General features: G+C 37.1%; 4 protein-coding genes across 9 annotated transcripts; 3 read left to right on the top strand and 1 right to left on the bottom strand.

Annotated features, from left to right (window-relative positions):
* The first annotated feature begins 2,939 nt into the window (after window positions 1–2,939).
* Window positions 2,940–7,479, top strand: LOC132179960 (uncharacterized). 4 transcript variants are annotated; one of them, XM_059592783.2, is made up of 9 exons: window positions 2,940–3,286; window positions 3,376–3,515; window positions 4,093–4,268; window positions 4,683–4,750; window positions 4,900–5,001; window positions 5,161–5,316; window positions 6,267–6,386; window positions 7,078–7,207; window positions 7,287–7,479. In XM_059592783.2, the coding sequence occupies exons 2-9, from the start codon at window positions 3,400–3,402 to the stop codon at window positions 7,394–7,396; spliced, it is 978 nt and encodes a 325-aa protein (XP_059448766.1). In that variant the 5' UTR covers window positions 2,940–3,286; window positions 3,376–3,399; the 3' UTR covers window positions 7,397–7,479. The 4 variants fall into 4 exon arrangements, with proteins under 4 accessions (XP_059448766.1, XP_059448768.1, XP_059448765.1 ...); XM_059592785.2 differs by having other exon boundaries at window positions 3,383–3,515; XM_059592782.2 differs by having other exon boundaries at window positions 3,388–3,515.
* A 679-nt stretch (window positions 7,480–8,158) lies between these two features.
* On the top strand, window positions 8,159–13,891 carry CPSRP54 (chloroplast signal recognition particle 54 kDa subunit). Its single transcript, XM_059591007.1, has 15 exons — window positions 8,159–8,420; window positions 8,525–8,660; window positions 8,836–8,903; window positions 9,004–9,105; window positions 9,575–9,727; window positions 9,851–9,928; window positions 10,748–10,873; window positions 11,011–11,113; window positions 11,358–11,458; window positions 12,048–12,185; window positions 12,267–12,410; window positions 12,688–12,763; window positions 12,953–13,038; window positions 13,178–13,303; window positions 13,539–13,891. The coding sequence occupies exons 1-15, from the start codon at window positions 8,232–8,234 to the stop codon at window positions 13,644–13,646; spliced, it is 1,734 nt and encodes a 577-aa protein (XP_059446990.1). The 5' UTR covers window positions 8,159–8,231; the 3' UTR covers window positions 13,647–13,891.
* A 170-nt stretch (window positions 13,892–14,061) lies between these two features.
* Window positions 14,062–15,374, top strand: LOC132178565 (uncharacterized). The gene is made up of 2 exons (XM_059591008.2): window positions 14,062–14,495; window positions 15,007–15,374. The coding sequence occupies exons 1-2, from the start codon at window positions 14,340–14,342 to the stop codon at window positions 15,154–15,156; spliced, it is 306 nt and encodes a 101-aa protein (XP_059446991.1). The 5' UTR covers window positions 14,062–14,339; the 3' UTR covers window positions 15,157–15,374.
* Window positions 15,375–15,425: 51 nt separating this feature from the next.
* Window positions 15,426–19,923, bottom strand: LOC132179758 (5-formyltetrahydrofolate cyclo-ligase, mitochondrial). 3 transcript variants are annotated; one of them, XM_088515427.1, is made up of 8 exons: window positions 19,577–19,923; window positions 19,148–19,288; window positions 18,443–18,592; window positions 17,934–17,975; window positions 17,790–17,835; window positions 16,385–16,455; window positions 16,057–16,255; window positions 15,426–15,873 (listed from the first exon to the last, which is right to left on the bottom strand). In XM_088515427.1, the coding sequence occupies exons 1-7, from the start codon at window positions 19,848–19,850 to the stop codon at window positions 16,119–16,121; spliced, it is 861 nt and encodes a 286-aa protein (XP_088371553.1). In that variant the 5' UTR covers window positions 19,851–19,923; the 3' UTR covers window positions 15,426–15,873; window positions 16,057–16,118. The 3 variants fall into 3 exon arrangements, with proteins under 3 accessions (XP_088371553.1, XP_088371554.1, XP_088371552.1); XM_088515428.1 differs by having other exon boundaries at window positions 16,030–16,255; XM_088515426.1 differs by having other exon boundaries at window positions 15,971–16,255.
* Between the last annotated feature and the right edge of the window lie 122 nt (window positions 19,924–20,045).

A 20,045-nucleotide genomic window follows, 5' to 3' on the forward strand; every position in this document is an offset into this window, starting at 1 on the left:
CTCCGTTGCCATGTTCTTAGACGCTTACAGAGATCAGGAATTGTTCGTTTTTGTGAAAGTGTTGTTAGAGTTTTTGAGAGATACGAGATTGCAATTGAGATGCATTCTCTGCTTTTCTAACGTACGGTAAATGGAATATGGAGCAAACGTAGCATCTGCATTTTCTAAATCAAAAGCATTCTTTTCTTTTTTTTCAAGGCCGAACGTATACTTTCGGCTTCGGCTTCGGCTTCTGAGCATATCATATCATGATTCTTCTGAGCATATCATAACGTAGCTTCATGGGCATGTCAACGCCAGTTCATTGGCCTACTCATTTTTTCTTCTCTCTTTCCACCGTGTAATGTCCTTTTTAATTTTTTTTTTTTTTTTTAAGTAATGATTAGTGTTGGTAATATATATATATATATATATATATATATATATATTTTCATATTCTTTTACAAATTTAATAGATCAACCATTAAATTTGTGGAATTAACTATTGATAAGTCCATAAATCTAATAGTTAGATTTGTAAGATAATATTAAAAAAATATTGACACAATCATTTCTTAAATACAAGAGAACACCTTTTGCAAAGCATAGTCCAATAGTGGGGCCAATAAACCAACTCCAACAAGTTGGTTTTCACTTAAAGAGCTTAATCGAGTGAGATTACGTCTTATAAAATGAAGGTCACTTGTTTAAATCGTTTTTCTCTTTCTGTCTTATTATGTAGATATGTAAAAGAAAAGTTGATTTTCTATTAAGTTTATATTAGGAGGGTGTGGGCAAAAGCACCTAATCTTTCGGCTATAGGATGATTTCAACCACTCTCCTTTTTTACATTTGGTTGTGGTTCGCTCCAAAGGTCACGAGAGTGGTTCGGCCACTCCAAACCAACCTTGTGAGTGGCTTAGTCAACCCCCAATGGTCAAAATTATTTTAATTAGTTTAAAATTTTTAATTTTTTTTTTTTATTATGACATATGACATGTGTCATTTTTTGATTGGATGACGTAGTGATATGTTAGGTTTTTTTTTTTTTTTTTTGACAAAATATAGATGGTAATACTAACTTCGTATTTACCCATAAGACATATACTATCTATAATACAAACGATATATAGGTGAGAAAAAAATAAAAGCCTTAAAAATCAATTACTAAAAGGGCATTTAACCCTTAATTTAAAAGGAAATGCTAAGTGTTTAAGGCCCAATTTGGTTTGCGGAATAGACCCTTAAAATAAACTAGTTAATCATAGGTATAAATATTCATTTGTTTGGTAACACACTATTTATGTGAATAATTTATTCCCATAAAACTATTAATCATTAAGGAATATAATACATTTTTGAAAAATACTTATATAATTATTTTTTATTTTAAACTTAAAACAAAATAAAAATAAATAAATTTTAAAAGTTACAAATAGAGGTCGAGGGTGGTTGCACCATCCTATCGCATTTTAGCCACCCCAAATTTGCTTCAAGGGTGGCCACCCCTGGAGCTCCTCTGGGGTGGTCGCAGCCACCCTGTAGATCGTTGGAGGTGGTCGCGGCCACCCCCACCGCTTCTGTGTTTTATTTAAGGTTTTTTTTAGTATGAGTTTGAACCAAAAAAAAGGCGGTTTTAATTTTTGATTCAATTTTAATTTTTGCATGTGTATTGTTACAAAACTAAGGAATATGAATATGTATTATATTCCACTCTTCTATTCCTAGTATTAGATATTCATTTTCCAATAGACTATAAATTCCGTAAACCAAATGACATCTGTTTTCATCGTATTATTATGGTATTCTCTCGTGGTTATAGGTATATATTATTTTCTTAATTAGCAAAAAATAAACTGTCTCTCTTTCCGTCACTTAATTTTTAAAAAATAATATTAACGTAGTACTAGAATAGTAGAATACCACCAGAAAAACAAAACAAAACGAGAATAACTTCAGTTCGGTCATGGCAAAATACCCCCAGTACTTGTTGCCCACAAATGAAAATGTGACATCTCAGCATAAAACATGATAAGAAAATAAAACCAAAACACCTGATTATATAAGGTTTAATTAACAAAATATTAAGAAAAATGTGCAACCACCAAAAGGGAAGAGGAGCCACCCAGAGGGAGGTGGGGGCGGCTCACCGCCACCCCCGGCCGGCGCGTAGAGCCACCTCTCCTCCCTCTAGGGTGGTGCACGACCACCCCAAGGCCTAGGGGGTGGCTCACGAGCTACCCAGTGGAGGTTGGGGTGGCTCGCGGGCCACCCCCAATGGTGGCTGGGGTGGCCGCGAGCCACCCCTAATCTTTGGGGTGGCCTCACACCACCCCCAGCATTGGCCGCGTGGCCACCCAAGGGCCTAGGAGTGGCTCACCGACCACCCCCAGTAGCCATGGGTGGCCGCGCGAGCCACCTCAGATATATTTGGGGTGGCTCGCGGCCACCCCTAATCTCTGGGGTGGCCTCGTGCCACCCCCAGAGGTGGCTGGGATGGCCGCGAGCCACCCCAGACAAATCTAGGGTGGCTAGCGACCCCCTCCCCCCCCTCCCCCCACCACCACCACCACCACCACCACCACCACCAAGGGGGGTGGCTCGCGGGCCACCCCTAGTCTCTGGGGTGGCTAGTGGCCACCCCCACTACTAAGGGGGGTGGCTCGCGCGGCCACCCATAGGTGCGCGACCACCCCTCTAGGGTGGTTGCATCCCCTCACTTTGGGACTTCAATATTTTTTTATTTTTTTTAAAGACTAATAATATTTTAAATTAATAATAAGATGTAGTTGTGTTTATTTTGTAAATTTAAGTTTGATGGGATTGGGTTAGGTGGCAACTTCTTATTGGCTCGTTTTTGCCACGACCGAACAGCAGCACCTTTCAAAGAAAACACATAACATTTCCCGATTTAAATAGCAGTTTAATCTTTTGTCAACATTTAATTTCCCTAACAAACGCCTCGTCCCCCAAGACGGAGCTGTGCGTCTGAAAACCGATTCCATTGGGAAGCTTTATTCTCTCTTGACCCATATTCTCTCTTGATCCATAACTCCACTTGATTGAAAGCACTCCTCTCTGCCGTTGAGAGGCTCGAGAACCACCTTTTACCGATCGGCTCGAGGTGTTCTTGACACACAGATGAGAACACGGCGGAGAGCGGAAGGCATTTTGGCTCCAAGAGTCCCACCTTTGGAATTGATGGTCGTGGGAAAACAATAATACTCGCCATAGGGTGGAACTGATCCCAACTCCCTGCCCCATCTTAAAGCTAACGAGCTAGTCTCTGGCTCCATCAATTTCATCTGTAAGAGTTCTGCCTCGTAACCTCAAATCCTGAAACCCTAAGGAATCAAATTTTGATGTCTAAATTAAATCTTGTTATTATCTCACAAGTTGCCAGTTTAGCTCGTGTAGTGCATGTCGTGGTTGTGGTTGAGGTGTAGAGTGAATTTCACCATGAATATACGTTGCTGCCAAAGGAACTTCTGTGCTGCTTCGTCCCCTCTGGTCCCAGTGCCACTTCCATCTCCAATGTATGACACTTTATGGCATTGCTTTTATGTATTATTATGATGTAACCAATTCAGTCTAGTGAGGATAATGATTTAGAATTTGTTCTATGTTGTAGTTCTTAAAATCCTTACCATCGCGTTTAATTCAATGGTTTAGGTTTTGTCGTCTCAGTATTTAGCACCTCTTTTATTTATTGTGTTTCATAAGTTGTATCCTGAGATGGCAAAATATGAACCATTTAATTGGAGATAATAGTTAAGATTTTGAGAACTCTGTCGCGGAGTTATACTAGAAAATGTAGAGATCTTGATCCTTGGAGATACGAATGAACATTGGCATTATTTGTATAATGCCACTATGATGAAGACCATGATTACTTGGTTATGCCTTGCCAAAATTTATTATCCAAATCTAAAGGGTATGCTTGTTAATGTGTTTTGGAGCATATTTTTTGTTTTTTGTTTGAAAAAGTGTTATGACACGACATAAAGATGAAAACAGTTTTGAGTGTTTTGTGTTTTGAGATGTTTGTTAATGTTTTTTGTTTTGATAACAAATGTTTTTTCAACAGATATAGCTCTTTTTGGGGTTTTGTAGGGAAACACATTTATGGTATTTAGTACCTAATGAGGTGAAGAGTGACACACTTCTTAATCAATATTTGGAACTTCTATCCCCATGCGAGAGAGAAAATGTTTTCCGAATGAGTGGAGATCAGCTCCGAAAAAGAGCCTTGCTGGCTCGTGCACTGGTTCGCACTACAATTTCAAGATGTAGGTCCTCCTTTGCCTAATACTTTCTCATCCATTCTTATTGTTATTCTTCATTTGCTTGTATCTTACTTTTAGGGTTCGTTGGTGAAGTGGTTCTTCTTAATTATATGTACATTGCATAGTCTGTGGTTTTGTTGTATTTGTTGCAGTACTCAACAGATTGGGTATTTCAACCATGGTGTAGATTAGTTATATTGACAAACATATTTTTCAGTGTGAATGAAGTGCATAGTGGATACTAACCTGGCTTTTGTTTTACAAAGATTTAGGCGTGAAGATATTTTTAATTGTTAAAATACCATCCACATCATTTTATTTAGTTACTTGCATATTTACTTTTTTCTTGTAGGAAGTGGTAGACAATGTTGTACAAAGAGGTTAGGTTTATATCTAAACACTATTTTTCATTACTAGATCAGACAAATTGTCAAATTCATCCAAGATCCTTGAAGTTTAGAAAGAATATCTTTGGGAAGCCTGAGGTAAGTTTGTTTTTTGACCTCTGATGTATCGTAAAACTTATTGTCTACTTTTTCATGGACCTTGCTCGATTATTTTATCATCATATTCTTTTAAAGTTCATTTTGTTTTATCATATTTTTATAATATTTATGATAGCATATTTGAACAGGTAGACTGGCAAGATGTTGATGACAGGCACCTACCACCCTTGCATTTCAACATTTCACACTCTTCTTCCTTAATAGCTTGTGGAGTGACTATGAATTCACCAGTAAGTATTGTGAATATCCATGAGCCAAATGTAAATTCTGCATATGCAATCTTTATATTCCCTTGTGATCGTTATAACCTGTGCATATCATTATATTTATTGTTGCTTGTGTTGAAGAAATGCTACATTAGCTGATATAGTTCATTTTTCTAATTGTAGATTGGTATTGATGTGGAAGAGAAGCAACGGAAGTTAAAGAACAATATCTTAGCATTTGCTCGAAGGTACTTTTCTCCTTACGAAGTGGAACTTTTAACTGCTATTTCAGATCCTGAATTTCAGCGTCAGGAGTTAATAAAATTATGGACTCTCAAGGTGAGTTAGGTTGTGCTAATATTGATATGCTTCGAGTTCTTTCAGTTCATTGTGACAGTTGTATGAAAATCTGATAAATCCTGATAAAGAGTCTCTTGATAGGTTCTGCAGCAAATGTATCTGATGTTCTAAAGTTTGATAGCATACAATTTAGTCTACATTGCTAAAAGACTATACTTATTCCATCTTCAAGCTGTACTTCTTGTAGAAAAATTGAAGCGTATTCTGAACTTGTTAGAAAGTTTTACTTACTAAAAGAAACCTGTTAGAAAGTTCTACACTGCAGACAGTTCATTGTTGGATTCTCAGCAGAAGTTTTACCTTGAAGAAACTAGGAAGGACTAGCTTAGAGTATTTCTAAAAGCATAAGTAGAATTACACTCTCTAAGTGCGTGGTGCTTTGTTTTAAATTCTTTGGATTTAATAAAGATACATGAGGACAAATTCTACTTGAAATTTGTCTGTGTGGGTGTGGGTGTGGGTGTTTGGTCCTTCCCTTCTATCTATGGCAAAATTGTGCCTGCATGTCATTCTGCTGGGTTCAGAGACGTTGAGATGCCCAGCTTGTTTACCAGTTCTTCTATTTTCTTTGTTTGGCTAAAAGATATGATTTATCTATTTTTATGTATTTAGTTGTTCTTAAGTGGAAAAGAATGAGCAGTTGGATACAGTAGAGTATGCATACACTTTTACATGAACTCAAAGAAAATACATTGATAGAATGATTGAACGTTGTGGCCAAAGAGCTCTAGCTCAAAGGACACCTCCTCCGTTAAGAATAGAGTGGAGGGTGAGGTGGTGGGTCAAGACCCACTAGATACATGTGTAAATTACCAATAATAATAATAATAATAATAATAATATTTTTTTAAAAAGAGAATGATTGAGCTTTGAGTTTAAACATTTGTTTTCCTTTAGCTCTTTGTTATGGTTATGGATCACACTTTCAGGAGGCATATGTGAAAGCATTGGGAAGGGGCTTCTCAGCTGCACCTTTTAAGACCTTTACGATTCGGTTTCGGACTGCTATGGAAGGGGGCATTCATGTTTCCGGGCATAGAGATTCTGAGGTATCCAATGCACTTTTTATTGTTTTTGGATGAATAAGAATTTATTAAGACAAACTCAAAGAATGCAAAGGGGGAAGGGAAACCCCAAGGGGAACTTGCAGCTACATCAAAAAGGCCTAACAAAAGGCGCCATAACACAATTAAAAACAAAACAAAACAAGGAGCCCCAGGAATCCACTAGCGTTTGATTGAGAGGGGAGGGATGAAACCCTTGCAAAGAATTAATCCTAGCTACTGCCATTTCTGATAGAGTAGTTGCCATGCTACTGGACTTGTCCTGAAAAATCCTGGAATAGATTGCAGCAGCAAACATCAGCTTGGCAAGTAGAGGGAGGAGGGATTTCCCCTTAAAATATGTCACCGTTCTGTGCAGAGTGTAATCCCAACTCACAGAAAAATTGCATTTGTCACCAAGGAGACTCCAAACACTTCTAGAATCCAACTGCACTTAAGACAGCTTCATAATTGTAAAATTTCAAAGCTTCCAAAGATGGTATGCTATCCATAGTAAATTTGATCTAAATTCAACTTTCGTAGCATGGACATGCTGTAGTATATTCCAAGTGCATTATTTTAGCTTTTGGCAAGTAAATTTTCATAAAATGTTGATCTTTCTTTCATTTTTTTGAAGTATAAAATGTTGATCTTGAATACACAGATGAAATCTCTTTCGTTTTTATTATGCTTTCAGGCATTTGATACAGTTATTGATTCTTTTGATGACCCCAAGAACCTCGCAAACAATTGGCAATTTGCACTCTTGGATTTGGCCGGTTCTCATTATGCTGCCATTTGCACCGAAAAGGATAGAACCGCTGGGGGTGAGTCTGATTTTCCTATCACAAAAGTAAAATAATTTGAAAGCACAGCTACGTGTTTTTTATGTCGTGTTATCTGCAGGCAAGGGGACCCTTCCAATGAAATTGACAGTGTGGAGAACCATTCCATTTGTTGAAGATGAATGTGTTTCTGGAACTGATGCTGTTGTAGCAATAGCTGGCTTGACTTAAGCAATTGTGATTATGGTCTGTGTAATGAGCTTTCTGACCTTGGATTTCCAAATTTTTTGATTTTAAAGCAATTGGAAGGCTAAGCTTTTACTTTTTTTTTTTTTTTTTTTTTTTTTTTTTTTTTTTCAGCAATGCACTTATATTTTGCCTTTGTAAGACTAAGAGATGTATATAATGTTCATTTCTTTTCTATTTTAGAGACAAATTCCTTGCATCTTTGTGGTGTTCGCCAAGTTGAGCCTCAACCCACTGGCGTTTGTAAAAATTTTAGATGTTGCTCGTTAGTAATGGTCTTAGACCTCCAAAAGACTGTAGTTATGTTGTACAGAGTCGTTACTGTTAATGATAAGGCTTCGATGTATATTAACTATTTTATTTGAAAAAAAGAAAAAAAAGAAAAAAGAAAAAGGAATACAACATGAGCTGGCCTTTTTATATGCCATTGATGATATTATGTAAGGCATAAATGTTGGAGCAACGTTACCTAGTGATCTTCAATAAGCAATGAACTAATGACCTTTTTTTCTAATAAAAAAAAACTAATGATCTCGATTATGTGGTACGATGTAGCTCTAACCAACATCTTGATACAAGCTAGGATAGCCCCTTGACGAATGACGATCACTTAGGAACCGGTGCGTTTTGATCCATTTAACGGCTCGTGATGCCGCAGAACAGAATACTACGGTACTACGCGGAACACAAGCTACCAACTAGATAGATAGATAGAACAAACGGATGACGAAATCTCCGTGTGTTTTCAGTGGATAAAACCCCTACACACACAAAGAAAGAGAGAAAGAATGAAAGCTTGAAATCCTCCGACTCTGATCGAATGGAGGCCGTACAATTCTCGACCGTTGCCTCCCGCCATTTCTCCGCAGCTTCTCATTCCTTCTCGACGAGCCGCAGAAGCTGGTGTTGCCGTGACAGTTCGAACGACGCGAGGAAACCGAGTCGATTTCGCTCGTCGTGGACTGGTTCGAGCAGTCCCTCGTCGCTCTCTTCCAGAAACTTGTTTACTGTAAGTCAAATAAAGCAACAATAGGCTCGTATGTGAAGTGGGTTCGTGTTCTTTGTTTAATGGATCAATTTCTCATATGTGAATTGGGTTCATGTTTTACACAGAGAGAATTATGGGGTTGGGTGAACTCCAAGAGTGTTACTGTGGGAAGAGGTACGCATGGTGTTGTTGTGAGAGCTGAGATGTTTGGGCAGCTCACGAGCGGGCTTGAGGCCGCCTGGAATAAGCTCAAAGGAGAAGGTACCGTTTTGGCTTTACCTTTACATATTTTAATCAATTATGCCAATGTGTGATGAAACAACGAAAAATGAGCTACTTTAATGACCTTAAGAGATGTATAATACACATGGGTGCATGGGTTTTGTATAACTTGTCCAAGTAGATTAAAGTTTGAGTGAATTTCCCTTTGCTTCAGAGGTTTTGACCAAGGAAAATATAGTGGAGCCGATGCGAGATATAAGGAGAGCACTTTTGGAAGCAGATGTAAGTGAGTGAGTCTGTGACTGTGTGTGCGTGTGCGTGTGCTTGAGTTTTTTTATGGATATATGATAAATGGAATAGTTATTAGCTGCTCTATTGACAGGTGAGCCTTCCTGTTGTACGGCGGTTTGTGCAAGAAATTAGTGAGCAGGCTATCGGTGTAGGGTTGATTCGTGGGGTGAGACCAGATCAGCAACTGGTTAAGGTATGAAGACTACATTCTAGTGATTTGATTAAGTCTTTAAGTTCAATTAAACTGAAACCCTTATAAAATGTGTGAAATTGTTGTTTAACATGCTTTAGTTAGTTCTGGTTACCAGACTTCTCTGTTCATCTAGGGCTCAATTGGACATATTGACTATTACTAACTTGATCAAACTCAGATTTATACACTTTCGGAAATTGCACATCTCTTGATCTTTGCTATGGTAGATTCCATGGACCATTATTACTGGTTGACATGGTAATTTGTCCTTCAATTTCATCTTTTCTTATATACAGTGCTCAAAAGAAGCTTTTAGCATGAGATAGGGCGGCTCTCGTAACAAAACGTACATTTTTTTTTTCAATAACGAAGCCATGGGTTTAACTTGAAAGCAAGAAAAAGCTAGGTAATCTCTATTGAAATTTTACAGGTGATGTAAGAATGAGTAGTTATTTTATTTTTCTTGCAGATTGTAAATGATGAGCTTGTGAAATTGATGGGTGGGGAGGTATCTGAACTAGTTTTTGCAAAATCTGGTCCCACTGTAATACTATTAGCTGGTCTACAAGGAGTCGGAAAAACAACTGTGTGCGCAAAATTGGCTTATTATCTTAAGAAACAGGTATACTCCCAAAAGCTCCCCTTTTCTTAGAGTTGGTGCTTTTATAACAGTTGTCGGTACTCAGTAGATACTCTAGTTTGTTGATCCACCTTGCTGACGCCAATGACATAATATTGACCACAGGGAAAGAGTTGCATGCTGGTTGCTGGAGATGTGTATAGACCAGCTGCTATTGACCAACTTGTTATTTTGGGTGAACAGGTAATGGTACTTTTTTATTGCCAATGAAGTTTTGGAGGTTGCAATTTGAAGATCAACGTATCATTTCATTCGCCTATCATTCTTGCAACCCATGCTCTGTTCACATGGATTTTTCTAATATATAATCTTACTTTCTTATGAATATATGCTATATGAAATATTGTTATAAGCAGTAGACAGGGCACTCAGACAAATTAGAGATGCAAACTAGGTTTGATTGGTGAAATGCTCAACATGTGTGTTTTCTTAATTTAAGATGACAAACTGAAGATGGAGGTCTCTGATCAACTTGATGTGAATTAGTGTTCCAAATTTAAAGCAGAAGAACAACTTGGAGCAAGAATAGAATATTGTAAAGAGGAAATGTAGGAAAAAAGATTCACATTTTGATGGCTTTGTACCATTTGCTTATTGTTCCTAAAGACTAGACAATGAATGTAAAAACCATTGAAGAAATATTTCTTGCTATGAGGTAATAACTTGTTTATATGTTGCTAAGTGGGTTTTGTAGTATGTAGGCCCTTTCTTTTGATATATGTGAGTCAATCATGTGCCATGAGTGATCTATTTCCCCATTCTGGCCACTTAAAATGAGTAGTTCATCTTGGCTTGCTGGCACTATATTTAGTTATTTGTCATCAAATAGAAGAAACAAGAGCATGACATGTGGGTTCTATAGTTTTAGATGTAAGCCAAAATTTGGAAAAAGTTTCGATTTGTTCTACGAGCCATTTTTCTGATTTTCTGATTTTTCCAATTTAAATTTGTGATTAGCATTATTATTTAATTCATTCTCAAATCAGTTATAGCTTGTGACAGGTGGATGTGCCTGTTTATACAGCGGGGACTGAGGTCAAACCTTCAGACATAGCGAAGCAAGGTTTAGAAGAGGCCAAAAAGAAAAACATAGATGTAGTCGTAATGGATACTGCTGGAAGGCTTCAGGTAGTACTTCGTATATATGTCATCTGTTATAATTTCACTGATAATTCTATGTTGATGTCAATAATATCAGCTGGTTTACTACTGCTTATACCTTGATATTCACTGGTATTTGTTCCATTTGCAATCTTTTTCAATAGATAGACAAAGCCATGATGGATGAGCTGAAAGAAGTGAAGCGGGCATTGAATCCCACAGAAGTTTTGCTTGTTGTTGATGCAATGACTGGACAAGAAGCTGCAGGTAAATTTATTTTCACTCATCAAGAGTGAAATAAATCAAGGTTTACATCTTTAGTTTCCTACCTATGCGATAGTGGTTATGAAATAAAAATCTTGTATAATGAGCTAAATTCATACATATGGGGCTTATGAGTGTTAAGGTCATATTTATGATTGTGATTTTTGTGTTTTATTTGGCTACTGATGCTGTAATGAGTGAAAAATCCTAAATTTTAATCTCACCCTCTTCTTATGTAAATTTACAGCTTTAGTGACAACATTTAATCTAGAGATTGGGATTACGGGAGCCATTTTGACAAAACTGGATGGGGATTCTAGAGGTGGAGCTGCTTTGAGTGTTAAAGAGGTTTGCCTTGTCAACCTTATGTTTTCATCCTATAATTTTATTCTTGAGGTAGTATTGTTGGGCAATTGGTTACGAGTTTTAGTGACAGTTTGGGAAAAGCATAAAACTTAGGCAGTTATAATAAAACAATCGGTTAAGATAAATTTGGTGAGCCCAAAATGGAGTAAGGCTGTTCGATTTGTTTCAACAGAAATTGGTTTTCTCTATATCATTGGACCTGTCCGACCCACTTCATGAAAATTCCTACAAACACTCACACCCCCCGCCCCCCACAACACACACACACAGATGCTTAGAATGTATATGTATGCAAAACAGCATGCTTCACATGTTTTAGCTGTTATCAGGTAGGTTTCCATGGCCCTGTTGCAAATGGTAGTATTTTATATTTGTAACTACTGGCTTGTTATCAAGCTTCTATGCCTCACATCGTTGTACAATTTTGGCGATTACAAAAATCAAGGGTTGGGGAAAACTGCCAAGGTTGAGGCAATCATTGATGGCTCTGAATGGAAGTGGCCAATAGATCCATCCCTGGTTTGGCTGGAATTAAGGAGAGACACTCCAACTGATTTTTGAATGGTGACAGGTATCAGGAAAGCCAATCAAGCTTGTAGGGCGGGGAGAGCGTATGGAGGACCTTGAACCTTTCTACCCAAATCGTATGGCAGGACGTATCCTAGGAATGGGAGATGTCCTCTCCTTTGTGGAGAAGGCACAAGAAGTTGTAAGTTTTAGAAAATTCAATTTCATATTTATATGAAAGAAAAAAAAGAAGAAAGAGTCATTGATTAAATCATCTGTCTAGATGCGACAAGAAGATGCTGAAGAGCTGCAAAAGAAGATAATGAGCGCAAAGTTTGACTTCAATGATTTCCTAAAGCAAACTCGAGCTGTTGCACGTATGGGTTCCATGACTCGTGTTATAGGAATGATCCCTGGTATGGGTAAGGTATGAAAGCCTCGTTTCCATTGTCCTTAAATTTTAATTTTGCCCGTAGCTATAGTGTGAAAGCCTGGTTCTAGGTTTTATGTTTTTTGAGCTACACTTTTTACATTTTTTTCTTGAACATCTTGAGAACGCGTTATTACGCCATTGTTCTTGTGGCCATTTTCCAGTTTTACTAATGAAGCAGAAGTGTGTTAATTGAAGAGATCAAGTTGATTCTTCAGTGTTATTGTTTGTGTTTTATACTGTATGGTTAACTTCCCTATGTGTGTGCAATCAGGTTACTCCTGCACAAATTCGAGAAGCAGAGAAGAGTTTGAAGATAATGGAAGCAATGATTGAAGCAATGACCCCTGGTCTGTTCATCTCTCTACTTTTTATTGAAAGTATTTTTGATAAATGATACTTGATTTAGCATCTCTTTTTAGCCTATGGTATCACTTCCTAACAATTGAAGCAAAGCAATGGTCCTTCTTCCTTTGTAAAGTAGTGTCTTCTGTTTAGTTTTCGCCATGATAGTTTCTGATTGTCTTGTTTGATTGCAGAGGAAAGAGAGAAGCCAGAATTGTTGGCAGAATCTCCTGTCAGGAGGAAAAGAGTTGCTCAAGAGTCTGGGAAAACAGAGCAGCAGGTATGCATTTTTGGTATTCAATGCAAGATTGTGTCTTTTATTGTTTGGTAAAATATAGGCCGTATTACTTATTAATGTAAATAGGCTCTAGACTTGTGGAATATTTTAAATTTTTTTTTTTTTATGAATTGAACGGTAGGTGAACCAACTTGTCGCTCAACTTTTCCAAATGCGTGTTCGTATGAAGAATTTGATGGGTGTAATGGAAGGTGGATCCATTCCTGCGCTGAGCAATCTTGAGGAGGCCCTCAAAACTGAGCAGAAGGTGCCTTATTTGCTTACTTGTGTTGTTTAATTGTATTCATATGATTTGATGTTATAATATGCGGTCTATTGTCCAATTTTCACCTTCATGCACTTTTCATAAGAATTTAGGCTAAGCATGCTGGTTAAACCCTTGTTGGGAAGTTCATAAATTATCTCTTATTTTGAGAATTTGATAATTTGATGGGTATACTTTCATTAAAAACATAATGATCTGGGTTTCACACTTGTATTAGGCTCCTCCTGGTACTGCAAGGAGAAAGAGGAGATCAGAATCAAGGAGGCAGTTTGTAAACTCAGCATCAACAAGGCCAAATCCTCGTGGTTTTGGAGCTGGGAACTAAAAGCCACGAGGGTGCTGCGATGGAGATTCAGGGCTCTCAATTTGCTACTCTGGCGAGATGCCTATACCAACGTTTTTGAAGGTGAATTATCCGAGGTTCTTTGAGCTGGGCGACTTCATTCTTTTTTCTTTTTCTTATCACCAGTGTGGTACTTGTGCTAATGATGTTCCTGCAAGTCCATGTAACCAAACCTCAATCTCTTGCTTACAAGTTTAGATGTGTATTCGTAGTGCATCATTGCTTGAGATGGAAAAATGTCACAATGTTCAAATATTGGAAATATCATTTACTTATGGCCAAAAAAAAAAAAAAAACAAGTTGATTTCGCACTAGGAGTTTTCCTAAATTACCCAATACACGATATATATATATATACTCTTGAGGAAATTCCCAGGCGGGGGCAATTTTGTCACTACAACATCAAGAATTGGTTAATTCCGACAATTTCCCCGGGCAGTTGAGAAGAAGAAAAGAAGGTCGTTAAGACCCATGCAAATGTAACTGAAAAAGAAAAAGCATCTGGGTTGGCGACACGTATGCTGAGACGTGTCAGCGTCTCTGGTTCTGCTAAAACTTTGAAAAAACCCAACCTGATAGTCATAGATATCTCTTTTCTCTCTATTTCCTTCGATCGATCTCCCAGCAGCAAAAGAAACACCAAAACCGGAAGCTAAATTCTTTCATGTCAAGAAAATGGCAAGCCCTAAGGGAATTCATGATGAAGCTACGGAAGACTCTGATTTGACTTTTCCGGCAGCCGACGTTGATAAAGAATTGCATCCCGGGGAAAACCAGAATTTTGAAGGTGATCCCATATCGTCTGAAGTGGCTACCTCGTCGGAGAACAAGGTACGTACTTTTGGTACTCTAATTTGATTTTGAAGAATAATTAATTAAATAGCGAAAGGTTAATTTTGTAAGTTTCATATTTTAATTTTTCAGTGAAGAGATCTTGTCACCCCCGATTTTGCGTAGAAAGCATGAGTACTTCACGTGAGATCTTGAGAATTTGGTAGGGAGTTAATCATACAGCATATGCAGCAAGATTAATAATTAAATGATTAATTTTTTTTTTTTTTTTTTTAATCGTGCTAAGGCTCTGGTATATTGAGGATTATATTTACCATCTTTTATCAGTTTAGATTTTTTGGAATAATTAATGGTAAATTATCACGTATAAGCTTTAACCGAAAAACATTCTATGAAGCCCCAAATAACAAAAATTCACAGAAAATTTAATAAAAATAATCTGGACATGGCTAATCATATGACACCAATAACCTTTATAATCAAACATCTAACGAACTTCTCTCATGTCTCCCATTGTTAATTGTGTATTTTTTAATTTTGTTATATGTAGAAGGAACAAGCTGAGCTTGAGCAAAAGAAAAAAGAAAAGAGGAAGAAGGAGGCACTGCAGACGCTCAAAACAACCATTCTAGTGTCGGCAGCGATCGTGGCTGTGGCAGGGGTAGTCTGTGCAGTAACCAAGAAGTTGAGAGAGAAATGAACCCATTAGCTGGATAATAGTTGTAGCTCTGCTCTGGGGTTTTTTTTTTTTTTTTTGTTGAATGTCGTTGGTGTCTTTTTGCCATCCCCGAAAGGGCATTCCTTCTTCCAGTATACTATTTTGATGGAAGTTGTGAAACATGGACATAGTGTTACCTTCTTTTATGTATTAATAAAACAGTACCTTTCTTGATGATGAAATAAACCAGAGCTTTTTTTTTTTTGGGTGGTTGGGGGGGTGGGGGGGGATCAGGGGATGATAAAGAGAGATGCTATAAACCATAGTGTATAACATTATTCAATGATAATGAAAAATGCTAAAAACATTCTTACCTCACTTTGCATATGCAACCAATAATGGGAAGAAAAATATTAGACCTATAATTTTTCTACAACTCTTTTACACGTGTCATTGTTACAGGCGGGAAAACCTCCACTGTGGTGACTTTCTTCATCAAAATTTTACAGGTCTGATGGTCATGATATCTAGCAAAAATTTATCTTGTTGATTCATTCAAACAAGCTGTCAATCGGCAATTGGGTAGGAACTGGGCTGTCTCCATTCTACAGTTACAAGTAATTGAGAACTTTTTGTAGAACACAAATGAGCACCCAAAACTATATTTCCAAACTACAGTAGTTGAATCTAATTTAAGATTATTATACAACTTCCAAGGAGGCATGAGAAGCAGCCAGATCCATATTAGTTTCTTCCATCCTGCAATCACCAAAATTGAGAATTGCATTAAATCATGGCAAGCTATATACCCATTCCCTTGCCAACACAAGTTAATTAAAGACACATGAAAGGACACCTGCAAATTGCCGAGCAGCACACACACTAATTTAAGAATGCACTGAAATTAGAAATTACTTTCCATGCTTCAATTTGAAAGGATACCAGCTTCGGGTAAGATGTGAGACAATTTTCTTCATACACTGCAGAAAAGAGACAGCTTCTTTTCATTTGCCCCTTTCCAAAGCAGCCGAGCTTATGGGTATGTAACCAGAAGGGGTTACAAGAGCATCCACAGAAACATCCTTGGAAGTGACTGCTATAGCTCCTTCATCTATGATCTGCAGAGAATATGATAGTGCAACTGCAACCAACCATAAAACACAAGAGAACATCGATATAAAGACAGGATAAAAACAAATTTCAACGCTGTTAATTCAACAATATAGTTACTGTGGAATAATGGGAAGAACCAAAAGCAGTGGACAATTACCAATGAGAGGATGCTTCCATTTCCGCTCCTTTGCATGCTCTTGGTATTTCTTCAGGAATAGATCATAGTAACTTTCAGAATTTATCATGCATAAGAAAACAAAACAACACAAGATCTTAAAAACATATTTGAATGGACATAAAAGAAAGTGAATCAAATGACATACCAAAAATCCTGTCCCTGCATCTATAGATCCGAAGGAGTTTATGCAATCATACTTGACTTTTAATTTCTTTTTTGTTTTTCGAATATCTGGTCAAACCAGTCATATTTGAGTCCATTAATCTACTAGCAAAATTACTACTGAATGTTTTGTTGCTCCTATTTCTCTTCAAACTGAATTAAGGATGTGCTGCCTATTCAAAATGTTCCAGCCATTGATTTTTTTTCATTCCCAGAGATTTCAATTATCCAGTAGGAGTCCTAGGTATATCGTTATCATCATTGCTGCCTCAAATGAAAAAGCGAAATAAAATCATGTTCAACCTTTTTATATAATGATGAGGATGCAAGAAATCATTAATTTTACTACTAAATTACTTTAAAACTCAAAGGCCGAGTTTTATCCAACCAGAAAGAATGAAGCAAATAATGAGAAGCCATTTTTATTTCAATCTAGTTTCATTTCATTTTAGAAGTCAAGGGTATTTTTGTGAATTTAATATTTATGGACATGGGTTGTACTTTTGGCCAATTGGTCTTATTTGGGATTTTTATTTGTTATCCTATCAAAGGTTTGATGCCAAGGAAAATCTAGAAATGAAACTTGAGAAAACCAGGTGTGATGCTTAGATCTATCTTCTTCTTCATGTATCTCTAATTTCCAGTAATTCACCCATCATTCAAAACTACAGTCTGACCTTGATTTCTCACTCTTAGGACCCTAAAATTCCTAGGATAGAAACCCTAGCAAAGCCCACCTATTATTAGCTTCCAAGCACATAGAACCAGATCTGCTACAATTCCCGAATTACTGTTCACCGCCATGAAGCAGATAAGATTTTCTTCCTTTTCTCTTCTGCTTTAAGCTTCAAAACATACCCATTATATTATTCTATAATTAACCCTTAACCCAACCTATTTTTCCAGCCTTTCTACGCCAAAACCCTAAACCATACAAGCCCAATTTCACTCAAATACGTGCCTAGCAAACTTCTAGCGATAAAAAATTCTATTATCTGACACTTTTAGTGCCTACCAGTGTTTGTCCTAGGTCCCTGATTCGTCAATATAGTTTTATCCAAATAGAAACGAAGCTTCTATTGTTTCTTTTATTATATATTTAAACACGAAAAATTAATAAATGTCATAAATGTTGTAATAGAGGGTTTTAGTAGCCAAGAACTCCACTGTTATAACTACTGTGTAATGTAATAAACCCTGGAAAAGAGATGCATCAACTTACCCCCCACTACGGCCCAAACGTTTTCCAGATCTGTCAAATGCAAGTCCTGGTAGAATAATAAATGAAAAGAGATGATCAAGACAAGAGACTTCCCAAAGCGTCCAGTACTGGCAGGCAATCAAGGGAAAGGATGTAAAACATTACCAGGTACGATGAACAAGTCAACTGGATCGCTTACCTCCATAACTGCACCAAATGATTCATTCAGATAATCAACAGCCTTTACCAATCTCACAAAAAAATGACTGCTTGTTAAATTAAAAACAATCTGGCAACAAAGACAAGAGAATTAACATTACAAAGAAAAGAAAAAAATTGGTCTTATGGCTGAACCTTAATCGATCTGATTTCAACAGAGCAATATTACATGAGGGAATTAAGCAGAACTGAGATACAGGGGGGTAATGTCTTAGCTGTCTATCGTATCAAAATTTTATTTGCACTGCATGCAACAGCTGCGTTACTTCGTAAAATAGGTGGAAAAAGGAAATAAAGAAAAGTCAAAAGGATAAACTACAATCAAATGCAAATAGATGCATGCAAGTGACCCATGAAATGAGAATGAAGAGTGGACAATGTTGAGAACAAACAGTAACACTAATATCTCATGCTGGGGACACAAAAATAGATCAGCAAATACAGAAACATGGTACCATCTTCACGTTGTTTCCCGTCAGAATGTACTAGAGATGGTTCCAATAGGTGCATTGAATTTTCAATCAGATCATCAACATTGGAAATCCTGAGCATTCTCATGTTGCTATTCCTGTCCTCCACTCGTGGAACATAAAGCTTTTTCTGATCTGCAAATTAGTCGACAATTTGTTGTAAGAACGGTTAGAATATTAATTAAATGATTAAATCGAGTTCTTCCCCACCAGCGTAAGTTTTTTAGACAAACTTATGGTTTAACATGATATTAGAACAAAAGTCATAAATTCGAATCTATATCTGTAATTCAGCTCTCATTTTAATTGAATATTCTAAATATTGGGTTTCACTTATTGAAGTGAAGTTTGAGCCCACATATGAAAATGATGATGGTTAGAATATTAATTAAATAATTAAATTTATCATTTTCTATTAGCTTAAGCTTTTGACATAAGTGTTGATTTAACAAAAATCTCTGAAAGTATGCATCCATTAACCAAACCAGTCTCTTTTTGCAAAATTAGTTCTGGTATGCATCTGTTTAAGTTGGAATACAACGTCCTTAAAATAACATTTTGAAAAATCTAAACAAAGAGCTTGACTGGTACTCAGCCTACTCTTGAAAAATAGAATCTGAAATCCATTGGAAGATCATCTCACATACCATTGCCAAATGTCAACCATTGAAAATGCAATGCAAAACAAACCTTCGATTGGTTTGGATAAAACCTCTGAGACAATTCTTGACGTATCCACTTCTCGTAAAGCGGCACAGCTTATATAAGCACAAAAACTCTTACTAGCCTTGAACCACGGAGCTCCCAAAACAATACTCTGAATTGCATTATCTGAAAATGAAATCAAATATACCATAAAGTAAATACAAGGGTACAGAATTTCTATTGGACTCCCCTAGGCCTAGAAACTCATGCCCCCCATTAATCTTTTTCCCTTTCTGTTTTTTGTTTTTTGTTTTCAGTTTACCAATTCCACACAATAAATACAATCATTTTCTTATAAAACGATCAAAACAAATTCAAATTGCAAACACTGAAGAATGTGAATTCTCACACAGACAAACATACAAACAGCTCAGAGTCATTTGGGTAACAGAGATGATAGTTAAAATTTTGAACCTTCTTCGGATCTCCGGATTGGGTCCATGTTCTTGAGCTCCTTGCGTATTTTGGAGCGAAGCGACCGCTTTTGCTGAAATATGGCTTCGACCTCGAGAGGATCGTTGGTCGTGGTCATGGTTACGAGAGAGCGGTTAGGATCCGGTGACGGGCGTACGTTAGAGGGACGCGATAACGCCGTGGTGGGTGAAGCTAACGTGCGCGCCTGGGTGAGCAGCACCACCTCCTTCGCACTGCACATCATTAGCCTACCTGCCTTCGCCTGACAATACATTGCTTCGCGCCTTATGTGAGTTCGTTGGGAGTAGCTCGAGCTGATGGATATGAGGCGATGGTTCCTCTCTTTGTTTTTCTTTCTATTTTGTTTTTTTTAATATGTTAAACTAAAAATTCAAATATTTATTTTAAGGAAAAATGTATAATAAGTCCATGTCAACTCTCCAAAATTTAAAAAAATTTTATTTTTTAT

The sequence above is a fragment of the Corylus avellana genome, chromosome 4, assembly GCF_965113065.1.
Source record: "Corylus avellana chromosome 4, dhCorAvel1.hap1.2, whole genome shotgun sequence".
Taxonomy (NCBI): domain Eukaryota; kingdom Viridiplantae; phylum Streptophyta; class Magnoliopsida; order Fagales; family Betulaceae; genus Corylus; species Corylus avellana.